This window comes from Mytilus trossulus, chromosome 14, assembly GCF_036588685.1.
Source record: "Mytilus trossulus isolate FHL-02 chromosome 14, PNRI_Mtr1.1.1.hap1, whole genome shotgun sequence".
In the NCBI taxonomy this organism is placed as follows: Eukaryota; Metazoa; Mollusca; class Bivalvia; order Mytilida; family Mytilidae; genus Mytilus; species Mytilus trossulus.
The window spans coordinates 34,832,834-34,860,767 of record NC_086386.1 but is presented as its reverse complement, the minus strand read 5'-3'; the positions used below and the strand labels follow the sequence as shown (position 1 = coordinate 34,860,767).

Here is a 27,934-nt window from a genome sequence, read left to right as displayed (position 1 = left end):
AATTTTTTATATTTTTATATACGCCAGACGCGCGCGTTTTGTCTACAAAAGACACTCGAATCTAAAACAAGTTAAAAAGGCCAAATAAAGTACGAAGTTGATGATTTGAGAAAATGATATCTTATACTTGTATTTTAAAGTTTACTTTTCTTTTATAATTTTGTCACATTTGATTAGAAGCCAAAATTTATCAAACTTCATCATGTAGAGGCAATTACTTAAATTAGGAGTCGTCTGACAACTTTTGTTTTTCTTAATGTAATTAGATCATTTACCCTAATGTTCTATTATAGCAATGTTGGTTCATTCCTATGGAGCAAAGAATATGAACTTTAAAGTAGATATTCCATAAAATAGTCAGCCAAAATTTTGAACAATGATAAAGTTCTTTCAACAGCCGAGTTGCGCAATTATTTTAATCAAAATGTACAACATTTGATTGTAAGTTGTTCTAAACATGACATAACAATAAAAATATCTACTCACAATCAAGTGATTAAGTTGCAGTCCATGGTCAATGCCATTCATAAGATTTTGATATTGAAAACTTACTTTGTTTAAATGGATCCGCGAATATGATTTTTCTTTTTTATATATTCTGCTTTATTATTATTAATCTATAACATTGCTTTGGACTAACCACCTTTAGAAATGTATCCCACACACTAAGTCGTGTTATATATATATTGTAGAATAATAAAAGAGCTAGCTGCACATGAAGAATTAAACATAAAACTTTCAGAGGAAAAAGATAAACTGGAGATAGAAATGTCAGCGGTTGAAAATAAGTAAGATGGAAGTATTGCAAATTTGAATGATATAAATATCTTTTTTTTATCTATATAAATAGGGGTGTGCTCCTTACTCAAACATACTCTTGTAGAGTTATGAAGAAGAAGAACTGCAATCGACATAACAAACGTGTTGCGAGCATCTTGCACCATGGAAGTGATCATATGGCGAAAACATATGATAATTCCGATTTCTGATTTCGTTTCAAAAGTTGTGTCAAATTTTTATTTAGGAAACCTTTGTGATCAACAAGTTATATTCAGAAGAAGCGACCACCATCACTAGAGGGTCATAATCATTAAACCTAAAATTGACAATTCTGGCTCTATACATCAAACTAATAATGTATATTCAGTACAAATCAAATAAAATATAGTCTATGTTTGCAAGTCTGTGAATTTATTTCAGGTAGATCATAAGGTTACATTTCTTGAAATATAATTTTCTTTTACTTTGCCAAAACTAAGATTTTACTGGGTTTTTTTTCTTCACAAATATAATACAAAGTATTGGTAACCGTAATACTTTCTTAGCTATGAGTGGTTTAAAGTCAAAAGAAACCTCAAATTAAAAAAAAACCAATGCATATTTTTTTTTATAACTCAATGGATAGTTTTCATTATAAAACTTATGTACATATACTTTTTTCTGAAGAAAATTCTTTAATTTGTTCCTATTTTGAAGAGGTTTAATTTGTTTTAGTTGTTTCCTTCCAGGAAGCAATTCCCGACATATGTTCCGTATGTAAAGTTACCTCAGTGTGACCCATCTCGTAAAAAATCCAGTGATCGCAATAACATGAATGTCCTTAAAACAAACTTCTATCTGATTGTACATGTTAAACACTTGCTTAATATCCATGTTATTTTGTTGGTTGTTGACAAACAGGGGACAATCGTTAAACTTTGGCTTCAAAACACGAACTCTTATAATATTTTTACAACTGACAGGTTAAAAAAATTGACGATTATACGATATTAATGCAAAATTTATAAAATAGTGCACAGAAGACTATGTTTGTAAGTTTATGATGTTTGTATTCCTTGGTTCAAGATTTCGAATAACCTTATTTTTCACCGGTCACTCGTTTCATATGACTTTAAAATTAACTTTGATTAGATTGTTCATGAAAAAAACCAGTTGAATGCATAAAAAAGTTCTATGAGATAGAATTGTGAAACAAGTTGTTAGAAGATAGGTTTTTAGTATATGTTTTTGTTAATGTTATACGTAAGAAACTACTAAAGACAAATGATGTTATCGAACTTGTTTTCTAACTACGAATAACAATTTAAAAAATCCCTATCAGTCCAGTATATACCTTTTACAAAAAAAGACACAATGAATAAAAAAAATGATTTATAAAATACAAAATTTGATACTTGTTTAAATAATGCTTTATACCACCAAGTTGTATTTCTTTAAATAAACAGTCTAAGCATTAAATTGAAAAATCTGTCTCCAAATTTTTAGATTTGGTGAAATAACCTGACCGATTTTGTACTGCGATTGTACAAGCCAAGATAGTGGAAGACCATGAATCTTCTTCAAGAGTTTATAAATGAGCAAGGGCCTTATCAAAACATCCCGTGGACATTGCAATTCTAAATCTATTTTTACGTGGCTGCCATCAATGAAATTAATTATTCTGCCACTTTTGGATGCACATGAAGTGATTTATATGAAAAAAAGAGAGTATGGGGTAATCCTTTTTAAAATTGAAGTTGAAAACATGCTGGACGCTGGTTATTATTGTAAAAGAGCCTTGAAACATCCAAGATTACCTACACTAGTGTTGGCACGCGGTCAAGTGCTCCAGGCTCTAATTGTCCTCTTATACATATATAGTTTCTTACATTCTGTTCTGGACAATAGTTCTTTCAATTCGTACGTTATTTAATTGTATGTCTAGTGATCATATCATTGCGAGTCTTGTTACTTCTTGATACTATACTATCTGTAAGCAACTTTGCTACTTTTCTTGATACCATTTTAAGTAAATGGTTTTTTGTTCTCTGTTGGAACTGTTTCTAGACTGTACCTGCATACTCCAATGTGTGTCAAGTATAAAATTTGTAGGAAGTTTGCTTTGAAGAGGTGTTAGTACTGATATTGTGTTTACTTTTCAGAAATCAAATGGTCTTGTTGCCTTATTTCATATTTTTGTATATGTCCGTACGCGTTCTCATTCATATATGAACTTATGGTAAGACCTAAAGGTCTAAACGATATTACTGATTTTAGGATGTATTCTCTCCCAATTGATTTGCGTTGAACGATAATTTTTCCATTTTGCTTCTCGAATTGTAAGTTTTTGGATGTCTACTTGTTAGTGACCACTGTCTGTGTCTGTTGCTCAGGAAGCATATATTACTATAATAGTATTATCGAAAAAAAAGTGTAATCTTTGAACAAATACATTTTGGCAAGACATTTATGTAAAGGGAAAAAACAAAAACCAGTACTAAATCTAGTGGAACACCTGATTTTGCGTTCAATGATTCTGATTTTCCCCTCCTATAAATAAAACTCGTTACGTTTCTAAAAGAAAATTTAATCATTTTTCTTCGTTGTTCACTTGTGATCCAGTGTTATTAGGATTTGAATGCCTTTGAAAAATCTATAATTAGACAGTGTGTTGTCTCTGTACATGTACTCATGTTTATGATTGTAAAGTCAACAGTTGTGGATCGATCGAACAACAGGCTTCTCCTGCACTGGAAATGAATATATGTTTTATATTTCTCAGCATCTGTCAGTGCGTGGCTCATTAGAATGTACTTCATTTTTTTGCAGCAAATGTCGACAAATGAAACTTGACGAAAACTTTCGGCCTCAAAGTATTTTTCTTTCGTTAATATCAGTCATACATTTGCTCTTTTCCGTACTACCTGTTTCATAGGACCACCGGAAGATAATTGTTACTATTGGCGCATTATCTGAGGTACATTGGATAGAAATCTACTTTATGCAAATGAATATCTATATCCGTTAACTTATTTCGGGTTGAAAACAATCAGAATGCGAAGTCTGCAACTGTTTTTAATTAGGTTTATATAATATCACTACAAAACAGACCAAAAGTCATTTCTATTTCGTATTCAAATGTTCAAAAATCAATCAAATTCTTATACATGTATACATGCAAACGCGCATTTACATCAGGGAGATTTTTATCCGACACAGCCCATCTAATTGAAGTCCATTTACTACTTACGCTATTATACTGTGTGGACCAGCAGCCTGATATTGGTTTCGATTTGATAATGCTTTTTCTGTTCTATTTTCCATGACGTTGGGATCAAATATTTAAGGGTATCTTATCGAAACGGATTTCTAAATTGATGTCTCCAAAATTTATCTTTTCGCTGAAAAATTGGTAGTTGACAATTAGAAAGTTAAAATCATCACGTTCATTATAGATTTTAGTTTGATGGCTTCTATTTGTGTGGTTTACGGTAAAGTGATTGACCTAAATAATAATGATGGCAAGATCTAAACATAATGCTATTTTTTTTTAATTATATAAAAAAGAAGATGTGGTATGATTGACAATGAGACAACTATCCACAAAATACCAAAATAACACAAACATTAACAATTATAGGTCACCGTATGGCCTTCAACAATGAGCAAGCCCATACCGCATATAGTCAGCTATAAAAGGCCCCGATAAGACAATGTAAAACAATTCAAGCGAGAAAACTAACGGCCTTATTTATGTAAAAAAAAATGAACGAAAAACAAACATGCAACACACGAACAAACGACAACCACCGAACCACAGGCTCCCGACCTGGGACAGGCATATACATAAATAATGTGGCGGGGTCAAACATGTCAGCGGGATCCCAACCCTCCCCCAAGACGGGACAGTGGCACAATAGCACAACATTAGAACGAACTATAAAAATCAGTTGAAAAAGGCTTAACTCATCAGATAGACAAAACATAAAAGTGGACGTGGCCGGGTACTTATACATCCCGACCAGGGTTTCCCCTGGGTCAATTATTTTTTTCGCCACCTCTTTCGCCAAAACAATATATTTTTCGCCACTCTATTATTTTTTTCGCCAAATAACATTAATATATTTTTTGTTTAAAATTTCCATTTTTTCTAATCCCCCCCCTTTTCCCTTGAATAAAATGATTTTGCCCCATTGTGTCTATGATTATTCGCTAAAAATTATTTTAGAGTTAACATTCTAATGAACATAATGAATAAACACTAAACATTTACTTTAAAAGCAACAGAATTTTTTTTTAACTTAAAAGGAAATATTCATTGTATTTTAAACAACTTTTCTAAATGACGGAGCCACTATACTTTTAAATAATAAAGAATATATGTGTCCTGGAATATAACTAAATTCATGGACATGTTTTGATCATATAATACCAGTATAGTTCTTTGGGAAAGTTTCTTTTAAAGATAAATACTGATGTGCCCTTTTGTACTAAGAAGTGGTTTTTACAACAAAACAAAAGCTTTTATCACATGAAATTGATCCCTCATTTCATTTGTAGTCCCGACACAAAAAAACAGAATGAAAAGATCTGATAGTACTCGCAGTTATCTGACAGCTAGTTCGAAGCCATTTACAACTAATAAAAAAATTATGCTCTTAGACTAAGCAATCATTCCGTACACATCCAACATACAATGGATTTAGTGTAAAGACGTCATAAACAGCCAGAGAAAACATGACCTTGTGCAATGCCAAATAACAGGTGTCGACAGATTGTAGATCCATAAAAATATATATGTCTATAACATACTAGTAATATTTAGTTAGCTTTTAATCTACTTATAACAAAGTCAATATTTATACCAATAAAATAATATTCAAAGTTCTTATCACAGTGTTGAATAGGTAGCCTGTTTGGCAATTTGAAGTTTAATACCAAAACAAATGTGTAAGACAAACTTCAAATATCTAAATTCTAATGCTCAATAAACTCACGTCCTCTGAATATCTATATAAAAAAGATATTTGAAAGATTTATATATTTCTTTATATTGAATTTCTAAAATAGAATAAACCTCCTACTTTGATTATCATTTTTAATTTCAATTTTAGGCTGAAACATATGACGACAAGAGCACAAGACACATCAAAATTAAAAAACGAAAACGATATGTTGTATAAGACCATAGAATCGTTAAAGGAACAAATAAAAGAAAAAGATGATATACTTAAAAAGTAAGTTTTACCAAAGAATAGCTCTTGAAACTGTAATAGCCGTCTTCAAAAGATTTATTTTATAGTTTATTTTGTATTTATATAGGAACTTATCTTATAGATTTATAGATATATGATTGGTTCAAGGACTAAACTTGATGATTATGTATATTTGATATAGGGAGTCCTAAAAAATTAAGGGTTGGTTACATACATGGTTAGTTACCATATGGGGTTAGTAAGGAGTTACTTCCCTTTCAAAACAATAAGGACACCTTAATCCTTTATAAAAACAACACGGTGTTGATGAAAAATTTTGAAAGGAGTAAACAGACGAAGAAATTGCTGATGAATTGTTAAAATAAGTTCATAAATCATAATTAAAGATACCAATTTTATTGTCAGCATAACAGAGCTACTTTCCTTTCAAAACAAAAAAAAAAGAAATCTAAAAGGATTCAACAGACGAGAATTTGCATATAATCTATATTTCACATAAACTGAGCTGCGACGAAATGTTCATTAAAATCAATCTTAATAATATTACTAAATAGCTGTGATGCATTCATGAAGACAAAGCGTTGTGCTGTACTCATCAAACAAACTTCAACAACACTGTTGTGCAAAAACTTCTTAAAGAAAACTCGTCTTGACCATTGTCAGTGCGTACACTGAAAATATCAATGTAGAAGATGATGAAATGGATTAAACAGATTGGAGGGTTTAAACACTTTCTTTGATTATGAAATATTTGTACTCTTTATGAATATGTAAACTGTAAAAACATTTATACTGCACTCGTTCTATTCGAGCAGTCAAAATGCGTTGACTGTATATTTTTATGTCATATACAGTCACTGACCTGATATAACTTTTCCTCATGAATATTTAAATAGAAATTGCCGAAATTGTAATTAATTGTTCATGCGACCAATGTATACAACGACTCAAACTTATTTCTTTTACAATTTTTAGAAAAAAATAATTTCACTTTAATTATTATGTTTTATGCTTATTGTTGATATTTTAGTTCCTTCTCAAACAATTCCTTCACCATCGATTAAGGGTTTCATTAGGAAATGTCCATTTCATTGTGTTGTATATATCTCCGCCTGCATAATATGAGGCCTTTTATAAAAGGGGGAGTTTCTCCATATTTAAATCAAATAATAAAGTTAACACATTAAACAACAATTGAAAATGTTTTTTTTAGATTGCAGTATAAAGACAATAATAGTGCATTGACTTGACATATCAACGATATAAGGATTCGACACGAAACGGAGAAAATGCTCGGCATAGCCTCGCTTTCCCCTTTTCTAAGCCTCATCCTTATGTCGTTGATATGTAAAGTCAATGCACTATTATTGTCTATATAACATATAATATGATGTTACTTTGTATCAATCAAATACAATGAATTAGAAAATCCTTAATATGTGTCTCAGAAATGCTGTATGCCATCATTACTTCATACCAGACTAGTTATACGTGAAAAGTAAAATCACAAAAATACTGAACTTAGAGAAAAATCATAATTTGAAAAGTCCATAACCACATGGCAAAATCAAATAACAAAACGCATCTAAAACGATTGGACAAGAACTGTCATATTCCTGACTTGGTACAGGCATTTTAAAATGTAGAAAATGGTGGATTTAACCTAGTTCTATAGCGTTTCTAACCCTCTCACTTTAATGACAGGCTCATCAAATTCCGTTATATTTACATTGATGCGTTAAATAAACAGACACAATAAATAAAATAGTCAAAATATGGGTACATCAGTCATCATCGTATCACAATTTTAAAAGGAACAATTTAATAGAACACAAAAACATCTACTATCTACGAACACATTGATTGATTTGAGTGTCTGACGTCAGATTTTTTTTATTCGTTACATAAATTTGTCGATCAATGTGCATACGAACAATTTTAAAATTTACATAGGCAATGTAGCATATAGGGTTGAAAAATCTAAAGTGTGTAAGAATAAATTTCAGAAATAGACCGAGATTTAAACTAGTCCAAAATTTATATATAGAATTTACAAGAATTCAAAAATAGTTAATTCCACTACGCGATTGAATGATTTTGACGTTTGTGGTTCAACGTATAAAGTAATTCATAATAGAAATATATATTATAATGACATATAATAGAAAAATATCATACTGACGGAATCGTTTAAAGTACAGAGTCACGTTATAAGAACAAAAGAAATACAAAAAGTCGCATATACAAAACAAACCACCAAAAAATGAAAGCCAATACAAACACATTGACGAGATGTATAAGTACCGAGCCACATCAAACGGATATCACATAAAACCATTCAACAGTAAAAGTAATATTAATAATAGAACAAAGATGATAAACAACATCAGTACGCAGATATGTTTGTCTTATCTTTTTTGTCTTATAATTCGATATAAATATTTCAAGAACAAAAAATGCATGAGCAAATGGGATAACCCAGAATTTATTCCTTTCTAACGAATTTAAATAGACTATTTCATTTATACAGATGATACCTTAAATCAAGTTATGAAATGATTTTGCTTTTATTCATTTAAAAATACTTATGGTTTGCTTGTAGCACTATTTTCCAACCTAAGCGTATCTTCTGTTGTCAATATACGATTCATCTAGGACCATTTTTGTGGGTTGTTGTTTGGCTATGTAAAAATCTTACTCTGTTTCTTTACTGACATTCTGCTAACATTGCTAAACAAAGTTTTATTATTTAGGTGTGCTTTTAATGTCGCTATTCGTGGTTGTAGGTTTTATTGGTAGATGAATTCGAGTTGCCAGGAGAGAACCATAGTAAGAGACATAGTCGAACAAGATTTTTCATTAAATACCGCAGATTAAATTGAGAATGTACGAATATACGAATGCATTATTTGTCCGAATATTTATTGCTTTTGAAATGAAATGTTGGCAATTGTGTTGTATGACAATTTTATTGATTTTATCATATACTTGGTGCTCCTTGTACATAAACTAATGTTTTTCGGCAACTATTATTCATTGAAATATAATAATCATTAACTATTCATCAACTTTTTATTAGGTCTCAGTTAGATTATCAAAAAATCCTAGGCGAATTGGCAACGCAACATTCAGATAATAGAAGGATTATGAAAATTGCAAAGAGGTAAGTCTTTTATAGTCAGTTTGTCTTAGATCTGTATAAAAGTACAATTGTGCTTTTGATTAAGCAATAAAACGATGCTTCGTTGAACATATTTATCAATAAATGTCCAAATACTGTATAATAATTGTGTTTTGCAAATTCAGATCTGATATGAGGTTCTCAAGAAGGCGAACTATAAGTGACTTAGACAGTTTTAAAGACGATTTACGGAGTGCTGAGAACACTGAAAAGCAACTCAAGAGTGAAGCAAAATCATGGGGAAAACGCGCAGAAAGCATGCGGAATCTTTTGGGAGAGTAGGTATATTATTGTAAGAATTACGATAAACAACATTAAACCACGAAATAACAATCCTTAATGAAAAAGTATGTTTTATGTTATATCTGATTACAATGCAGTTTTTTTTGCTTAAAAACATATGAAGTACAATGTAAAAGTTTACATGATGATGACAATACAGCTATTTATTGTATTGTCACTATTAAAAGTATGGAATTTGTTTCAGGTATATATTCAAATAGGATAATTATTTAACGACCAGAGTTGTTACTCTTATGAAGTCTACTTCATACACAACCCTCTCGTTAAGACAGCTTGAAAATAACAGCATGTTTACCGTAAAAAAACTCTAATTAATTTTGCAATATCTGTTATAAATTTATTCCTGTATTTATTTGCATTTTTATTTTATTATATTAACATAACACTATATTAACCTGCTAATTTTTTTTCAGAAATCACAATTCATTGCAAGAGAATGACGAAGATAGTATAAAAGAAAGTTCTTCCGAATCATCAGATGATTCAAGTATCGTTTGTTCCGGCGTATTGAGAAAACAGTGAGTTATAGTATACCAATATATGATTTCAATGAATCGAAAACAGAAATTAAAAGTTGAACTATATTTGCTGATATACAACGTTATGAGATATTCAAAATATTTAAAGATTTAAAACAAGATAATGTATACCCAGAAAGGACTTATAAATGTACGTAAATGTTTTAACAATGTTAAATATTTAGGGAGGCAGATATTGAGAAAAGCTTTTTTTGTTTTATTTTGCATTATCAGCTTATGCATAATTTGAACTGTTTGCTAGTTTCTGTGTCCAAATCTTTTAGATAACACACAGCGTAAGGTCATCCATTCTATTTCCTTTCTATAATCGTGTAGTGTATCCATGTTCCACTTTGTAAACTTTTCAAGAGCTTCTGAATGCAGCATAGGCTTCTCTGATAAGGAATTATACTATCTATACAAATGAAAAGATGTGGTACGAGTGCCAATGAGACAATTCTACATCCAGGTCAAAATGTATTAAAAAAAAACTTAGTTCAAAGTAATGCCTTCAACACAGAGCCTTGTCTCACAACAAAAACCTATCTACATAAGGTCCCAAAATGACTTGTGTAGAAATTTGAACAGAAAAACGCCATTCTAGTCTTTATAAAACACCAGAAACGAAACACACATACGAACAACATCTCAAAACTACAACCACTGAACACCAGGCTCCTTATTCTGTACATGTGTATATAAAAGCAGCTTGTTCAAACATTCTAACGGGTACCTAACCGGAGTCATTAGTGTGACATTACAACGATAAAAATAGTTATAAAATATCAATTGAAATAGCTAAACGCGATAAAAAAAAACAACACCATATACTTGAAAGTATTAATACTTTGAACGAAAAAGTTAAATCTATGACACACTATAAATACAATATTAAACCATGATGCCCTTAAAACATAGATGTGGTAGTAAGAATATGCAATAAAAGATGTAGGAATAGTGTCTACAACTTTTACCAGGGACACAATGGCGTTTATTAAAACAAAGTACACATGTAAATTTGATCATATTTAATTTTTGTTTAAGTACTGCAGTAAACATTTTTCTAAAACTAATAAATTTGTTGTTCAGAGTACGCGTACGACACCAGAAATGAAGATTAATCGTACTACTAAAAACAAACCAAATGTGGAAAATATAAAAAGAAAAGTGATACAAGATACCACACATGAGTTAATATTTAATCACAGAACTGCATTGCAAACTGTGTCAACTGGTCAAATTAATACGGAAGTTGACTTGAGAGTATTTGCAGCCACTGAAAGTTAGTTAAAAGAATAAAACAATAACTATTTAAAATCATGCATTAGACTAAAATCAAATAAACTATTTCCTAGGGATCTAGTGTTTTTACGCCATGGACAGTAAAAGAAGACACAACTAATGCGTGTAGTACAATGTTAAAATAAAAGTATAGACATGCGGTAGGATCATAAGGATTTAACTTATAAAAATAGGTATTATTATTCATATAAATTAATTAATTTCTAAATAAAAAATAAATGTGGATGTGTATTTCTTAATTAAAAAAAATCATTAGAAAATAATGCAAACATAGTTATGATATAATGCGTTGATGACAAAATCGATGTAAGTGCTAATTTAAACATTATTCAAAGATTTGTTTACTATATAATTACGATAACCTTTACTTAAGGTATCAATAATATAAATCAAAACATAAAGGTTATTCCTGAATAATTTTTCGAATTATTTTATTATTAGAGGCCTTAAGAACCTTTGGTGACCCCACAGTTCAAATTCTATAATAAGTAAGAAGTGAGCAATGTTCGTTACATACAAACGTTCTCCTAATCTGTCCCAGTCAATGGGATAATTCAGATCGTCAATCAATGGCTAGGACCACACTGTTTTGAATATGATTCTATATATATCACTTTTGTGCATGTCTCACCTAGTTTCGAGTGATCTAAACGACTCAGAGAAAACACCCAATTTTTCTTAGTATGGATTGTAAAATTGGGTATTTTCTCTGAGACATACACAAAATTGATACATATGTATTATAAATATAGAAAGTTGACTATTTTGATCAACAACAACAAACAATAAAAATATATATGTATCATATACCCAAGCGCCTGTGGACAAAACTACATAGCTGACATGGTTTGAATTATGTAAGACCACCGATTTCCCGGTACCAAATCATTTGAAAAAACAACAACAATTTATTGCGAAATGACCTTTAACATTGAAGGGTTAAACTTGCATTAAGTCGTGTTCAGACAGAAAATAAATGGATATGGGGTAAACATACACGGGAACTTATCGCACACAAAGTCAATGCATAGAAAAAATTCAAAGGATCAATGGTCAAAATTTTTATTCCTGTTCTTCATCTTGATAGTTGCTGGAGGGTACTCAATAACAAAAGAATTATTGATACTGTAAAAGAAGGTCAAGATGGTCCATAGTGTCGAATTAAGGTAGCACAATAAAAAGATTGTTTTACTTCCAATCACTAACCTTTGAAATGCTGTAACTTTCTTATGAATGCATAGAAAATAATAAAAGAGGTATATATAGATAGATAAAAGATTCATCTTTTAAATGAATTCAATATTTTTATTATGCAATCATTATGTAATAAGTGTCAAAATCTGGGTAAGTTCACTTGAATGAATTTAGCTCTATCATCTCTTTAACTACACAGAAAATTTTAACGAAATCTTAATCAGCACATCATGGGCTTCAAAAGGGTGTCGCAGATTGTCCCTATGGTATTCCATTCTCTCATAAATCTCTAATTAGTGTAAACATCCTAACCACATAAAAGAAGATAATGTGTAATTAGGTGTAAAATTTGTTCTTTACATTCTATCTGAAATCTGAGACACCCTTTTGTAGACAATGGCCATAGGAACAACATATAATAAAATCAATCCTCTAGGGATACACATGCAGAAGCTAATTTCATTTGAAAGTGGAAATTTGGTGAAAAATATTTTAGACACAGTTAACATTATAATTGGTTACATAATTGTTGCATAATACTAACATTGCATTAATTTAAAAGAGTAATCTGTTAGCTATCCAAAACTACCACTTTTATAAATTTTCAAGCATTATTAAGAAAGTTGCAGCATTTTAAAACTTGGGAGTTGGAGTTATAAAATCTTTGTATTGTGCTACCTTAAGCAGTACTAGTACTTTAAGTATAATACTGCACTGTCACTATATTTAAATCTAGTCATAAACAAAATCATCAAAGTCAGCACAATACAAGACAAGAGCAGACAGACAGACCCGGTATTACTGGTTATGAGAAATACGAATTTTACTTTATTAAATAATATCAGCAAATAAGCCCAAATACGGATAAATCAGCATGTGCAATACTAAAAACGTTCCACTGTCGATATAAATCAAGATTTAAAATTGCTATTCGAACAGGGCCAATACGGAAAAAAACAGGGCCAATACAGAAAAAAGCGGGGAAAAAAGCCGTATTAGCCCTAGGGCTTATACAGAACGTTCACTTCCGGTTTTCATTTTTTTTACGCCATTACTTAACTTTGGAAGTATCGTTATGCATAAAAACATTTATATAATATTTTTTAAATTAAAGTCATAAAATAAACAGGTTAAATGATGTGCAATGTTCTGTAACGTCTTAAAGTTTTGAAACGGGAAAAAACAGGGCCAATACAGAAAAAAGCGGGAAAAAAGCTGTATTGGCCCATGGCACTTCCGGTTTTTAATTCTGTTATAATCATTTAATAAAAGTGTTATGAACTGGCTGTTTCTGTATTGGCACTGGTATAGGTTCTCGGTCAGCTGTGTTGGCCCTCGACCCTACGGGTCTCGAGGCCAATACAGCAAACCTTGAATCTATACCAGTTTTTTTTTTTTAGCATTTTTTTTTTTTTTTTGTTGAGACCAGAATATTGTCGAAAACATAGTTAAATATTATTTGCATTTCAATGTAAGAAAGAGTCCGTGGAACGCTCAGAATGCACGATTTTGCGTTATTTTACTAAAAGCTTCTGGGGGCCTTGAGCGGCCCTCAGACACTTCGCCAAAATTTTTTCGCCTCGCTACGCTCGGCGAACATATTTGGCCTCATTATTAAAAGAGGGTTGTTACGGCCCTGCATTCCGTTTTAAGGTTTCCTCGGGGTTAGTTGTCTGGTTATGTTTTCTTTTTAAATCACAAACTGATGTCAGGTAAACATAGGTAACACTATTCATATATTTACAGCAAAAGCACTACTGTTAATTCTTCCTCTTTATTATGAGTATGCTGATGTTCCTTTTACCCCTAGGCTTACATGCAGTATGTATTTTCCGACGCTATATCCGTGTCTAAAGTGAGAATTTAGATTTCAAAGGACGTAATTTTTTTAATTTTTTTTGTGACTGGCAAATTATTTACATGATTAAGTAGTTAGATATTGTGTTACCAAAAAATTGCTTTTAAACCTAAGTTCTCAAAACAGAGTCCACGAGTTGTGTGCGAAGTTTGAGTGTATTTGTTGAAACCTTATCACAAATGAGATATCACATTCTCTATTTGCAGTGCTGTTGTTCCAAGAGCTAATTGTTTTGTCAAATTACATTGTTTCTGTAATTTATTTATTTAATTTGTTTAATTAAAAGGTCTGAAAGCCAAGCGGTTCTATCGAGCAAAGACAAAGTAATGAACTCATTAACTGTGAAGAAGAAAGGCAACAAAGAAATGTAAGATGATATAAAGTTTATCAGTCTCTTTTTGTAGAATTTGAAAATTATATATAAAAAGTAATGGAAAGATCCCTCTTATATTCATATTTGACCGCACTTCTATGTCTAGCGTCAATTAAGTTTGTTTTCACATGTTCCTATATTTTTCAAACAATTTACATACTTCTAAAAGGAAGGTATATTTTTAAGTTTGGTGAAATTTAAATAAACATAGTGGTAACAAAATATTTTTTTATAACAATTTACAGCTTTAAAATACATCTTTGAAAATGTTACATAGGTACATGAATAATACGCTATTCATAATTATTTTCCGCAATAAAAAAAAATAATTTTAAGAAAATAATTTAGATACGAATTGCCGTAAAAAGAGTTATGGTAAAATAAGTCATTTATATGTTTTAGAGTTAAGGGTGACTTCAATTTTCACTGAACTAGTACATTTTATTTAGGGGCCAGCTGATTACCACCTCCGGATGCGGGATTTCTCGCCTTGTTCAAGACCAATTGTTGGCCTTTGCTTGTTATCTTTTTTTTGTCGAGTTGTTGTCTCTTTGACATATTCCCCATTTCCATTTTCAATGTATGTAGAAATGAATATGGACATAAAATTATGATTTAATTATATTGTATCAGTTATACACGTATACAGGTTAATTTTTGGCAACTTCTCTAAATCCATACAAAAGACTTGCACGTTACTGTTGTTTTTGAGGAAATATTGTTGATGTACATTATCACAATCAGTTGATCAGTTGATAATTTTAGGAGTTATGAACCTTTGAATTAAGAATCTGGTTAAAAGTTGCCCCCTTCAAATTTTTAGAATGGAGGGGGGGGGGCTTTGGGTATGTGGGCGTATCACAAAGAATCTTGTATTTTCTAATGATAATGTGATAAACAACTGAACCAGAGAAACAATGATGTATCCGGTTACTAATTTAGATAGTTATGCTAATATAAAGGATAAAGTTTCTAGAAGGCTGTTTTAGTCTCATATAATTGACGATGTATGTTCTACAAATGTATAATTTATCACATTTCATTTCAGCAACGTCTATAATTATAATATACAAAAGTGTGCACATATAACCGTCAATTCAAAAATCACGAACCGAAACAGTGACGAGGATAGTGGGAGCAGCAACACTCCAGCGATAGAAGAAAGTAGTGAATAACAGTATCCCCTATCTCAATTCAGACATATACATCTTACACAGAATAACTGCTATTTATACCAACATCATCTTGCTGACATTACCTTTCGCCAATAATATATACATAGTGATAGGCAAAAGAAGTGTTTTCATTTAAATATTATACTTCATTCATAATGTAAAAATATGAACTTAATGTTGGTTAGTTTTTCTATTTTGACTGTAACGTTTTGGATGTTAAGACACAACGATGATTTCAATCTCAAATCGAACATTGTTTACAGGATTATAGGTGTTTCCATTGCCTTTGATAAACTGTGGTCATGCGTGACATTTGTAATAGACTTTTAACGAACTATGCGTGATGTGCTAATGGTTGCGTGTGCAATAAACCATCGAGTAAACTCACGGGTGTCATTCGGTATATCAAGAAAAATGTTCGAGAAAGAATAACTAACAGTGGTCAAGCATTGTTAAAGGAGTGTGAAAATTTTGTAACATATTATAAATACAATTTATTGTATTTATACTATAAAGTCTGCTGCGGAACAGATCAGAAAAAAATATACATCTGTGAATATGATTCAACTTCCTTAATAAATCTGTGCACTACATTACAACACCTTAACTTGCAGTACATGTAAAGGAAACCCAAAATGCAACCCACAATCATATAACAATCTTTGTATACATAATGGTCATATTTCAATGAATAATGATACATTTGAAACTTTATATTTATAGAGTCAGATAGTCCAGTAAAGCACGAAATTACTTTTAAATATATTATTTTTTATTTGTAATTACAAAAAATCGTTAACAACACATTTAAAAATTTATAATTTATTTCGTCCGAAGCGCCTTTCTTGATTCAACTTCATCAGGATATGCATAAGTACCGAAAATCGTTGAAGAGCTATATGTCAAAAGTACCTTAAATAAATAGCCAAATCAATTTTAAGCAAACTTTGCCTGAGGGAGTTAAAACCTTAGTTTCATAATAATTTCAAAATTTATAAACGAACAATTTTAGTAAAGTTTGTTAAATCATGTCAGTACCGAAGCACAGACTACTGAGCTGATGATACCCTCGGGGACTGATAAAATTGAGCGTAAAAGGTACGACAACGTATTTTAAAGATCGTGAAAGACAATGCATGATCAGACCTATTGATTAAAAAACAATATTTCCTCTACTAATTGATTAACTGAAAAGTGCTTGTAATTGGTTGACGCATTGAATTACCAGCTAACTGTAAATAAATCACACAAAAAAAACAAAAAAAACATTACTGTACGTAAGTATTTACATGCTTTATACATATATACAAATGTATTTATACATATTAACCTTCACGTAGACCTTTTTTTTTTATTTCGGAGGCTATGCTTACTGGGCTTTCAAGACAATAAGCTAAGCCTCCAGGATCGTAAATGGTCGAAAAATAAATATCTTTGTATTTGTAAAACTTTTCTTATTGAGTCCAATTAATAGTCCTAAACTACAGATCACAGACAAAACATATTCAGCTTCCCAATATTCATTTGTTAGACATATAACTCGACTACAGCTAAATTCCAGAGTCTATTACAAACGAGATGATTTCAATTTTGAAATTATTATTTTCCTCGACGTAGCAGCAATTTACCAACTTCATCCTCGTAAAGAACATACATTTCTGAACTCATACGATATATAGGAGATTGAAGCATCTTTTTTTTTTAAACTTCATCAGTGTCTGAGGAAAAAATGAATGAACATGAATTTTGTGAAAGACAGTTTCGTCCTTTTTCTCAAAATTTCATTGAAAATTACCAAGACCTAATAGATAAATATTCAGTGTCTACTTCACAAATAATACAGGACGCTTTTAGATAGATTCTAGGGATTGACTCGGTTGAGAATGTTATCAACTCTACCGTTTTACCTGCATTTGTGTTTGTACTTTTATGTTCCATGTGTCGTATGATTCTTGAAGTTGTTAGTTATATGGACATATAGCTTTCAGGTTTTGCCCTCTTCCATACCTTTTTCTGTTTGTGATCAGAGATGCAATTCGGACACATTAGTTTTTTATAATTTTGTTTTCATTTTCCCTACCCTTCTATTTCTATTTTAATTATTTTGTATTTTATCGCCAAGGTGTATACGTCATTTTCTTTACTAACTGACTATATCGTTCTTTGGACGTTTGATTGAGTTGTGTTGTATGTCTATGATGCATATGTTTCATAGTTTAGCTTCTTGATCCCAGTAGTGAACACGTTTATCAATTTTGATTTTTAAGATTGCACAAAGTATTAAGCAATATGACGGAACATTAAACAATTTTCACAATCGAAACTGAAACGAAATAATTCATAAAGATCTAATCTGTTGACATACCAATGACAAATATAAAGTATCACGTGTTGCAAAATAGATTTGATCGTTCATGTAGATATATGCCATAGCTAAAAAAAAACGCAACCGGTGATCTTTTCACGATCATCAAATAGCGATTCTCGATCTTTAATTATCCGAAATATCAAAATTTTACAAATATTTCCTTTTTGGAATTTCATGATAAACCTTATAAAAAAAGTTTAAAACTCATTTCAAACAGTAGTATAGCGACATTTTTGAGAGAAAAATTGTTTATGAATTCAAAATATGAAAAAAAACATTTTTGAGTACATTTTTATTTCTTTGAAATTTCGATGAGCAATCTGGTTTTGTAGTTTTGTAAAAACGATGTATTCTTTTCTCGGATATTGATCATGATGTTCAACAATTGTTACAGACAGTTACTTTTCTCCAAAATTTGTCATTATTATTCTTTAAATTAGATAATTTACGGACGTTACATATGTTTATCGATAATATTTCCTTCATGATTCTTCACATCTTGTTCGATCCAATCGCAATAGTTGACAACCGTTTGTTATTCTGTCATTATTATTTTTCGACATACCGAATGTTAGCATTGACACTCAGTAATTCAATGGATAAGGATTGAAAAATACAAGTAAGACTTATCCTTAACAGTTAATGTGTGAACTTGATATTTATAGATTATTACATGGCATTTTTCATATTGCCCTGGTATCAGCCCTAGACTCCCATATCAAGCCAGACGGCTTTACAGTAGGTTTAACAACGTTTTGTGAAAAGTTTCAGAAATGATTAACAATAAGTATATTAATTCTAAGAATTGCAAATATTAAACGACTTTAAAATGTTACATTACAAATGTTAAAAAAAGCTTTTAAAGAAGAATCCTATATCGCTACTCATTCCAGTGTGGCGTCATATATTTTATAAATTCTTTATGACGTCAAAATTTTACGGGAACTTTGTGATTTCCACTGTTGATTTCTACTTTTTTCTTCTACAGCAGATTCGTAACTTTCTAAATTTCTTTTCATTGTGTTCAACTTGTTTACAAATAGTCTTTGATTGACAGTTTGTCGGAAGTTAAACTCGGGGGCTTGATATGGATTTCGAGGGCTGATATCGATATCGGCCCCGAGGGCTGATAACCAACCTTGACTTCCGGCTATTATTGGCCATGCAAAAACGTACATATCAGTACAAAATATGTGATAAATATATTTATTACAGGACATCTCGTTAAATAAAAGAAGTAATACAAATACGTCAAACTAAATAGAAAATGTTTGCTTGCCTAAAAGAATCTGAGCAGACGTACCCAACCTGTGACGACATTGCATTCGTTTTGTGTGTATTGTATATTTCCTTAGCTTGTAAATAAAATATATGTAAAACAATGCTTACAAAATTCATATATGAATATAATATCATGTTTTATTTGCTTGATACTTTATCTATCAGATGTACATAACAATACTGTGTTCGAGGTGTTTCTTTTAATGTATTAAATATTAAAAGAATATGCTTATAAAGTAACTAACTGTATGTTAAAAGATACTTGTATGTTTATGTATCATGAGTACACCATAATATCCTATCATTATATTAAACAATAATTCAGAATTCAGTAAGTGTCTGATTTTGTTTAGCGCGTTTTATGTACAATTAATTTACCACAAAAAAGAAGGACAATTAACTGGTATCAAATCTTTAAATAAAAATCATTCTTTTGAAAAATTCATCTCATGATACGAAGTTTTAAAAACACAATAGCAAGTTAACAGAAAAATATTGTTAACACTGAGATCGGATAAAACAACTGGAAATAGATCTGAATTTGACAATTAAAAAATTGAAAGAACATATTGCTTAGCTTGGTAAAAGCGTAGAAGAACAGCATAGAAAAAATGGCAAATAAATGGGATGTTACATTTACACAAGTACATAATCGGATGAAAATGCAAACAATAAAACATTAAACGGAGAGTGAAAGGTATCAACAAGTGCAAAGCGTTTTCAACTGGTTTGCCCTTTGTTTTGATTGAAGATCACCTATGACTAAGATATGTCTTCTAAGGCTGGCGTAATCGTTTGTTGTAGATTGTATTGCAGGAAGGTTACGAACAGTGAATATTATCACGGCGTACCGGAAATTGGCATGTTGTGTTAGCCATCATAGTAATTTTCCGTTATAAAGATGATGTTCTCTTACTAAATAATTTAAAATTTGGTGACTATGTTGAACACATCTATCCCATTAAACTTGAGATAAAGAATACACCAGATACAGTTAAGTCTGTATCATATCTTGACTTATATCTAGAAATTAGCAATAAGTATCGGTCGAAAACAAAACGTAACAACAAATTGGATGATTTCAGGTTCCCAATTGTGAAATTTCTATTTCTATTTAGAATTTTTCCAGCTGTACCTGAATACAGAATATATATCTCCGTATACGATATTCTAGGGCTTGTATTTTCTATCAAGATTTCTCAGATAGAGGGTTGCTCCTCTAAAGGTAGCTATTAAATTAAGAGTTCCAAATGGTGCAGTTGAAATCACCCCTTTATAAATTTTAAGGACGCCATTACGAGTTGGTTGACCGTTATGATATATCTATTTTACTGACGATAGTGTCGTTATTACAATCCTGTCCCCTTTTACAACCAAATTATGCTTGTAACCGGGTTTGCACTAACATGGACAACATAACGGATGGCACACGTTGATCAGGATATGCTTACCCATCTGGAGTATCTTAGCTCTTAGTTCGATTTTTTTGTTTTGTCTTTAGTTTTCTATGTCGTGTTTTGTGTATTATTGTCTGTCTGTCTGTTTTTTTTTAGCCTTGGCATTGTCAGTTTTCCATTTATGATTTTTTAAATCCCTCTGCAGGTTTCTTTTGTCGCTCTTTTGTGTTAAAGATTAGAACATTCATTCATGGTCGTCTGTGATGCTGATATTCTATAGCAGACAACTTTACTTTAGCGTTTTTTAGCTATCTATCTTGTGTCTAGTGTACTATTTTTTGTGCGTATTTCTTTGTTTTTTGCCATGACAAAAAACGGTACACAATGTTACCTTTAACGTTGTATTACAATACACATTTGATATTCGGTGTCGTATCCTTATGACTGGATACTAATTGTGTTGTTTTTTTGTATGCAGATATTATTTATAAATCTTTTATCAAAATTTGAGTTTCATTGTTATCCAGCTGAATGTTCTGTACAATGCACATCATTGCCAGGGATACATGATGTCTTTGTTTGCATATTTCACTAATAACAAGTTGAACAACCACATTATATCGTAATACACAGATGCAAGATATTGGTTTTATCTGCTGCACCATATGCCCATTCGAAAATTTACTTTTTGTCAGTAATACTCGAATATTTGAAACACACAAGTCTCGTACTTGCATTATAAACAGATATATCATGTTAAGGAGGGGTATTTGCAAAAATACAAGTCGAGAGAATATGTGTTGGCAAATACCACGGCAGAGAGGGTAAGAAAAGTCAAAGTATTTTTGCAAATACCCCGGCGGCGTTCAAAATGAACGATATTCATTTGATTACAGTAAATTGCTGAAAAATATACTGGCTATCAACCAATCAAAACCCAGGATTCTTACATAAGACGTAATAAGAAGAGAAAATTAATCATTAAGGATGCTCGACAAAGTTGGGAACATCAGAGAATAAGAGAAAATTCAGGGTTTTCTCAATTTTACCAATCTCAAGAATAATTATATACAAATAATATATCGACAGTAAAAAATATTGTGTACCGAGTAACTGATACCATGTTCAATAATCATAACCACATATGTCTTCGGTGAGTGTGTTTCTTCGTGCGTATTTTCAATGCGTTACGGACTAAACAACCTATTGGTATCACTTGATTAACAAGAACGTTTCATGAAAACACACAAATCATAGATATAAAATAGTATGCAATTATGGCCCGTTGAAAAGGTGAATATTCAAAATTGTCAACACGAGAAGGTTATTTCAATGAGGGTGCATATTTATAAATTCACTGTTTACAAATTTTTGATTTTTTTTTGGAATACTAAGGCTTTTCTACCTCAGGCATAGATTACCTTAGATTTCTTTGGCAAAACTTTAAGGAATTATGGTCCACAATGCTCTTCAACTTCGTACTTGATTTGGCCTTTTTATCTGTTTTGGATTCGAACGTCACTGATGAGCCTTTTGTAGACGAAACGCGCGTCTGGCGTATATGCTAAATTTGGTCGTGGTATTGGTGATGAGTTTATTTGTTAAAGGAAACACTTCTGTAATGTTTTGCGAGATCATAATAAATGAAGTATAGGCAAACGTTTATTTTTTGTTGTTATTCGTCCTAAATCAGTTGATAATTGGCTGTCAATACTGGCTAGATGTAAATCATCTTTCAGAAAGTCACGTGTGCCTATCTTTTCTTAGGTTGGATGCTATCAACATAATCATGATATACACTTTTGATAGAGTGTATAAAGAGGTGCAAGAGGGTTGAAGGATACAATTGAGACACTCAAAATCACAAGTAAAAAATTAACTGGCAAAGAATGGCTTTAAAAAGAAAAAGACCAATACTGGCAAGAGACAAACGATAGTACACAAAACACAGAAAACTAGATATTTTAAGAAGATGAGGTATGTTTGCCAATGAGCCATTCCTCCACAACATACCAAATGACACAAATAACTGTGGGTAACTGTTACCACTGAGCAACATGAACCCCATAGAAAATCGAGGATGACCTCAGGTGCTCTGGAAGGGTAAACAGGTTATGTCCTACATGTTGCACCCGTCGTGCTGCTCATATTGGTACAAACGCGTCATTAAGTCTAGTTAAGAAGGTCACACTCGGGTAGAGGGGTAGAATTGTATTAACGACATTAAACACACTTGTTTGCAACTGTCCAAAGTTAGATACCTGATGTTCAGTGGTTGTCTTTGTTGATGTTGTTCATAAGACTTAGTGTTAATCGTTTCTCGTTTTGTATGTATATTTGACTGCGTTGTTTTCCTGTTTGAATGGTTTTACACTAGTCATTTGTGGTGCCCTTTATAGCTTGCTGTTACTTTTACTAATTGTGGCTTGCATAGAGGGTTGTCTGATTGGCACTCATACCACATATCTTCTTATATCAAAAAATCCGCTATCATCCGTGAAACAGATATTCTATATTTATTTTGAACCGACCACCATTGACAATTCCTAGATGTTAGTCAGACTTTAAAATACCTGATGTATTCTTTATCTCAAGTTCGATGAGATATATGCGTATGAAACAGTCAAAAATTTATTTAGGGAGAGAAATCATCTATATAGCGGAAAGTAAAGTTAAAAGATATTGTTTTATTATTTTCTTTATTCTGAGAGGTTCCTGTATACAACCAGCCTAATATATAATAAAGGAAAAGGTCCACAAGAACTGAGACACAGTGGGTTTTCATGTTGATGGCGATTGTATGTTTAAGAGAATCAACTATGTCCTCAATAAAAATTAAGTTGAAGATAGAATTGATATATTGATTGATATATTTGTTAGAAATACCTAGGAGCGTGGTTTTTTGAGTGCAGATCGAGTTTTTCGATTGATAATTCAATTAAATTCGGTTTCGTAATAAGATTAGTTTTTAACTTGACCACCCATTTGATTTCAATACTTTATATGTTTTTAGCAACAAAGAAGCACACTTTTCTTGTATTTAACCAAAAGATGAAGTGTTTGTTTTTTGTACTGGTTTTTCGAGAGTAACTATTCACCCGTCCGTTATTTTTTCAACAATTTTAAAAATGAATTGTTGCCTTTTCTAGTTTATAACTGCAATTGAATGAACTCAAATATTATATATTCTCAATAAATCACCACAACATATTACTACGTTGATCAAAATAAACCTTTTTCAATTTAATGCTTTTTTTTCTGTTCGGAAAACGTTCTACCACTACTTTTCAGTCTTGAATTAGAAGTTATTTGATTCTTCCTTAACAGATCTTTAGAAAATAGTACAGGGGACTCATCATCTCTTCAACATCATTAAATGGTTCTTTTGTGTCACAATTATTAATATATTTTCGTGGTGAACGCCGGAATTTTTATACGGGACGTATTATGATATACCGTTGTCCGTCCATCCGTCCGTCGTCAGCATGTCGGCCATAAACCTTTAAAACGCTGTAACCGATTTTACATGAAATTGTTTATATTTATTGAGGTATCCTCTCTTCCAAATTTTATAAATGTTCATGATTGATAATGCTTGAGAATGGATATTGCATGATAAAAACTCGACTGATTTCAATATACTAATACACGAGCCTTCTGTGATATCCCATTATCACAATTGTTTTTAACTGTTTTGCCCATGGTAAACACTCTCAATTGTGTTATATTAATAGTTTCGCGATTCGTTGGTCAAATATTTTTCATATAAAATGTAAATCGTCGTAACCTAAAAGGTCATCAATGACTAAAGGAATAGACAATAAAAATGCCGTAATATCGTTTTATGATGCTTGCTTTCGTATTGTATCACCTTTTCGGTTCACACTTCGTGCAGTAACACGAGAAATGTCCATTCATGTTAGAACTAGATATTAAGCAACAACCATAAGTGAATGAAGAGTATGAACTTTATTCTTTGCAAACTCGACGGTCATATAATGCGTCAATGACGCAGCTGTTTATTAAAAAATGCAATAAGAAACCTACTGGACAGCAGCGAAGAATCAGAAAGAAGCTATGTTTAACACAATGCCCCTATATATATTTGTACAAATATTTTGATAGAACACGAACGCACTTGAAAAAGCCTGAATAAATACTAACACACCTTGTATATCTTTGAATATTAACTCACGCTTCTATATCACGTCTTGTCAGAAAGGAAGGCTGTTTGTTTACATTTTGAATCGACATATTAACTCGACAAAAAAAAAAACGATCAAATCACTCAAGAAAACCACGATCATAGCCAGACACTTCACCTACCGTGATATTTTACATATATTTCGGTGCATAGGAGAAATTAGTTTTTTTCACCAACGAAAATTCACTTTTTACATAAAAACATTTGATTCACTGGGTATTTCTTTGTTTTTCATTGTTTATCAATTACGAAAAAGTTACATCTTTAGCTTTTTTGGTTGTGATTGTAAAATTTGTGTTGTTGTTTTTTTAGTCATTTTCAATCTATTGCATTAGTTCTTTGAGTTGTTCTTCGTTTTATAATTTGAACTGTCTATTTAGCATCTTAATTGAATATAATGTTCTATATTTGCTAGTGAAACCAAAGGTATCACATAAATAACTGTTTATTCATAATTACATTCCTTTTTTTATTATTAAAAGCATTCCTTTTCTAGTTTCAGTTTACACCAGCGAGCAAAATGACTTGAGTCATTAGAAAAGAATACAAACTGCTGTTCATCTACTCTCCCCTTTGCTCTTTCTACGACAGTGTCTGGATCATAAATGTTGTACTTCGGAGGGTCATAGAACATTTCCCATTGAAATTTATTTTTAGTTGTTCTTCAATGATTGTTCTATGTGACAAAAATCCACAGAACGCATAATGAGCAATTTGGCATTTAACACTAGATTTATTGATATTGTTAACGCTTAAGACAACCGCTTCGTGCCACAAGTTCCAGTAACTCTACCTAATTATGTCCCCTTTTTGAACATCTTCCTCTTTCATTATAGTCTTATTTTCACGTCTAATAACATTTTGTTTATAGTGAAACAATTCTCACAAATTATCCCATTCTCGTATTCCTTTTCATTTCTTTTCATCTCATTGCTTATTCCTACAAACCCACCATTCAGAAACAACCGACCTGTTAATCTTAATTTCGTTACCTGAATACTAAATTTCCTTCCTGTAACGCAATACGTTGCAAAATGTTCACAATTATTGTCGAAAAGGTCATATTTATAAGCTACACGCTTTCCTTCCCCTGCACAAAAATTCCAAGCCCTTTCAACAGTATCTTTTTTGAATGTTGCCTTATTCTGTAGACAATGACACGAACCTCTTGTTTAGCAAAATCGAAGGATTTCACTGATGACCCAATAAGAGCTGTTTTTTCCAAGAAACATGCCAGTAGCCACACCTAAAATTGTATTTGATGCCAATATTATTTTTAATTTTTCATCTGCAAGCTTTGCAACAACTATTGCATGGTGATCTTATATTGCACCCGCAAAAGCAATATGGTCTCCTTCATCGATTTCATCGGATGAAATATTAGGTATTGCTTTAACGCATTCAATACATCCACTGATTTCAGTTACTTCTTGAACACTTAGTTCCATATTTGTACTGCATGCACCACTTTCATATTCCTCTATTTTCTTTGCTTTGGTCTCAAGATTTTGTTCAGAAACAGTAGAATTGCTCGAATTTTCATTTACTTGTTTTTCGTTGTCTACCAACTTTACGATCATACCTGATCCGTCAATTGAATTTTGTCGACGCATTTCGTCACAATTTGTAATTCGATGCGAAGAGGACAGATAAAAAGATGCACTTCTATTAAAAGCTGGCATGTGTTCTTTGTCCAGTCGTTTTTCGTTGTCTAATTCGTTTATAGTATCTTCCGACTTAATGTTCATACCTGGTCCGTCATCTATATTTTGTCGACGGTCTCGTTCACGGATTTTGATAGATAAACTAGAAAGAGGTCGTTGCAAATTACTTCTATAAAAATCTGGCTTATGTTCTTTGTCCGGTTGTTTTTCGTCATGTAATTCTGTTATAGCATCTTCCGACTCTTTAGTAATTCTTGATCCGTCAAATGTATGTTGTCGATGAATTTGTTTACGTTTTTTGAAAAACAAAGCACGGGGAGTTCGATGCAAAGAAGACGGATTAAGCGATATACTTCTTTGAATTTTTGGCCTATTCTGTTTCGTCGGTCGTTTTACGTCATCTCTCGTCGATGAGCTGATTTCAGATTTATCAATGTCAGTCTTTATGATAATATCTTCGATTTCTGATGACAGCTCATGCTTTAATATGATTTCAACGGCGGAGCATTTTTCAAGGGTCTTCTCGGTTGGAACCGCCATTGCTCAGCGATTAGTCATACGTTTTTCTAGGAATAGAACAGAAACTGAAAAATAAGCGAATTAATAATGTTAATAGAAATTTAATCAAAAGCAAATACTATTTTTTCATATTACCCTCGTTGTCAAATATTTAAATAAGACTCATGTCTTTCGTCAGTTTCGATTTTTTGTCTTCAAGAAGACGTTTATACAATCTTAAAAACAACGGTCTAGGTTACTTACTTCAACCGGCTGAAAGTACTTTTAGTTGAACAAAACAATGGAGTGTATGAATTTGTAGCGGGAGGGTTCGAACAAAGGAGTAGGTCCGATGAGGACCGATTTTGGCCTCGAATTTCAGGTTAATCTTACGAAAGATTTTGACCATTTTTTAAACACCTAATGCGGGGTTCACACATTGCCGATTATGTCTCCCGTCTGAGATCAGACAACGATACGACACGAAAAGTGAAAAAGTCGGATTAGTATCCTCAATTATCTGGAATGTCCTATTTATGTCTGAACGCAGTCGTTTTAGTTCGTTACAGATTCCTACTGGTCGGGAAGGGTCCGAATAGTTCGGCAAAGCACCCCGACAGTTAGGTGCGTCCCGTAATATTCG

The 27,934-nt window shown here is 31.7% G+C and overlaps 1 protein-coding gene and 1 pseudogene across 1 annotated transcript; one reads left to right on the top strand and one right to left on the bottom strand.

Moving 5' to 3' along the window:
• Window positions 1-698: 698 nt before the first annotated feature.
• Window positions 699-16,608, top strand: LOC134696636 (uncharacterized). The gene is made up of 7 exons (XM_063558549.1): window positions 699-788; window positions 5,874-5,996; window positions 9,055-9,138; window positions 9,282-9,434; window positions 9,873-9,977; window positions 14,618-14,698; window positions 15,753-16,608. Exons 1-7 carry the CDS (start codon window positions 769-771, stop codon window positions 15,877-15,879), a joined length of 693 nt encoding a protein of 230 aa, XP_063414619.1. The 5' UTR covers window positions 699-768; the 3' UTR covers window positions 15,880-16,608.
• Window positions 16,609-25,604: 8,996 nt separating this feature from the next.
• Window positions 25,605-27,333, bottom strand: LOC134697694 (uncharacterized; annotated as a pseudogene).
• Window positions 27,334-27,934: the final 601 nt, after the last annotated feature.

Coding starts and splice junctions, on each gene's coding strand:
- LOC134696636 (XM_063558549.1), top strand. CDS start 769: ATGTCAGCGGTTGAAAATAA. Junction 9,435..9,872: donor ATGCGGAATCTTTTGGGAGA/GTAGGTATATTA, acceptor ATTTTTTTTCAG/AAATCACAATTCATTGCAAG. Junction 9,978..14,617: donor TCCGGCGTATTGAGAAAACA/GTGAGTTATAGT, acceptor TTTAATTAAAAG/GTCTGAAAGCCAAGCGGTTC.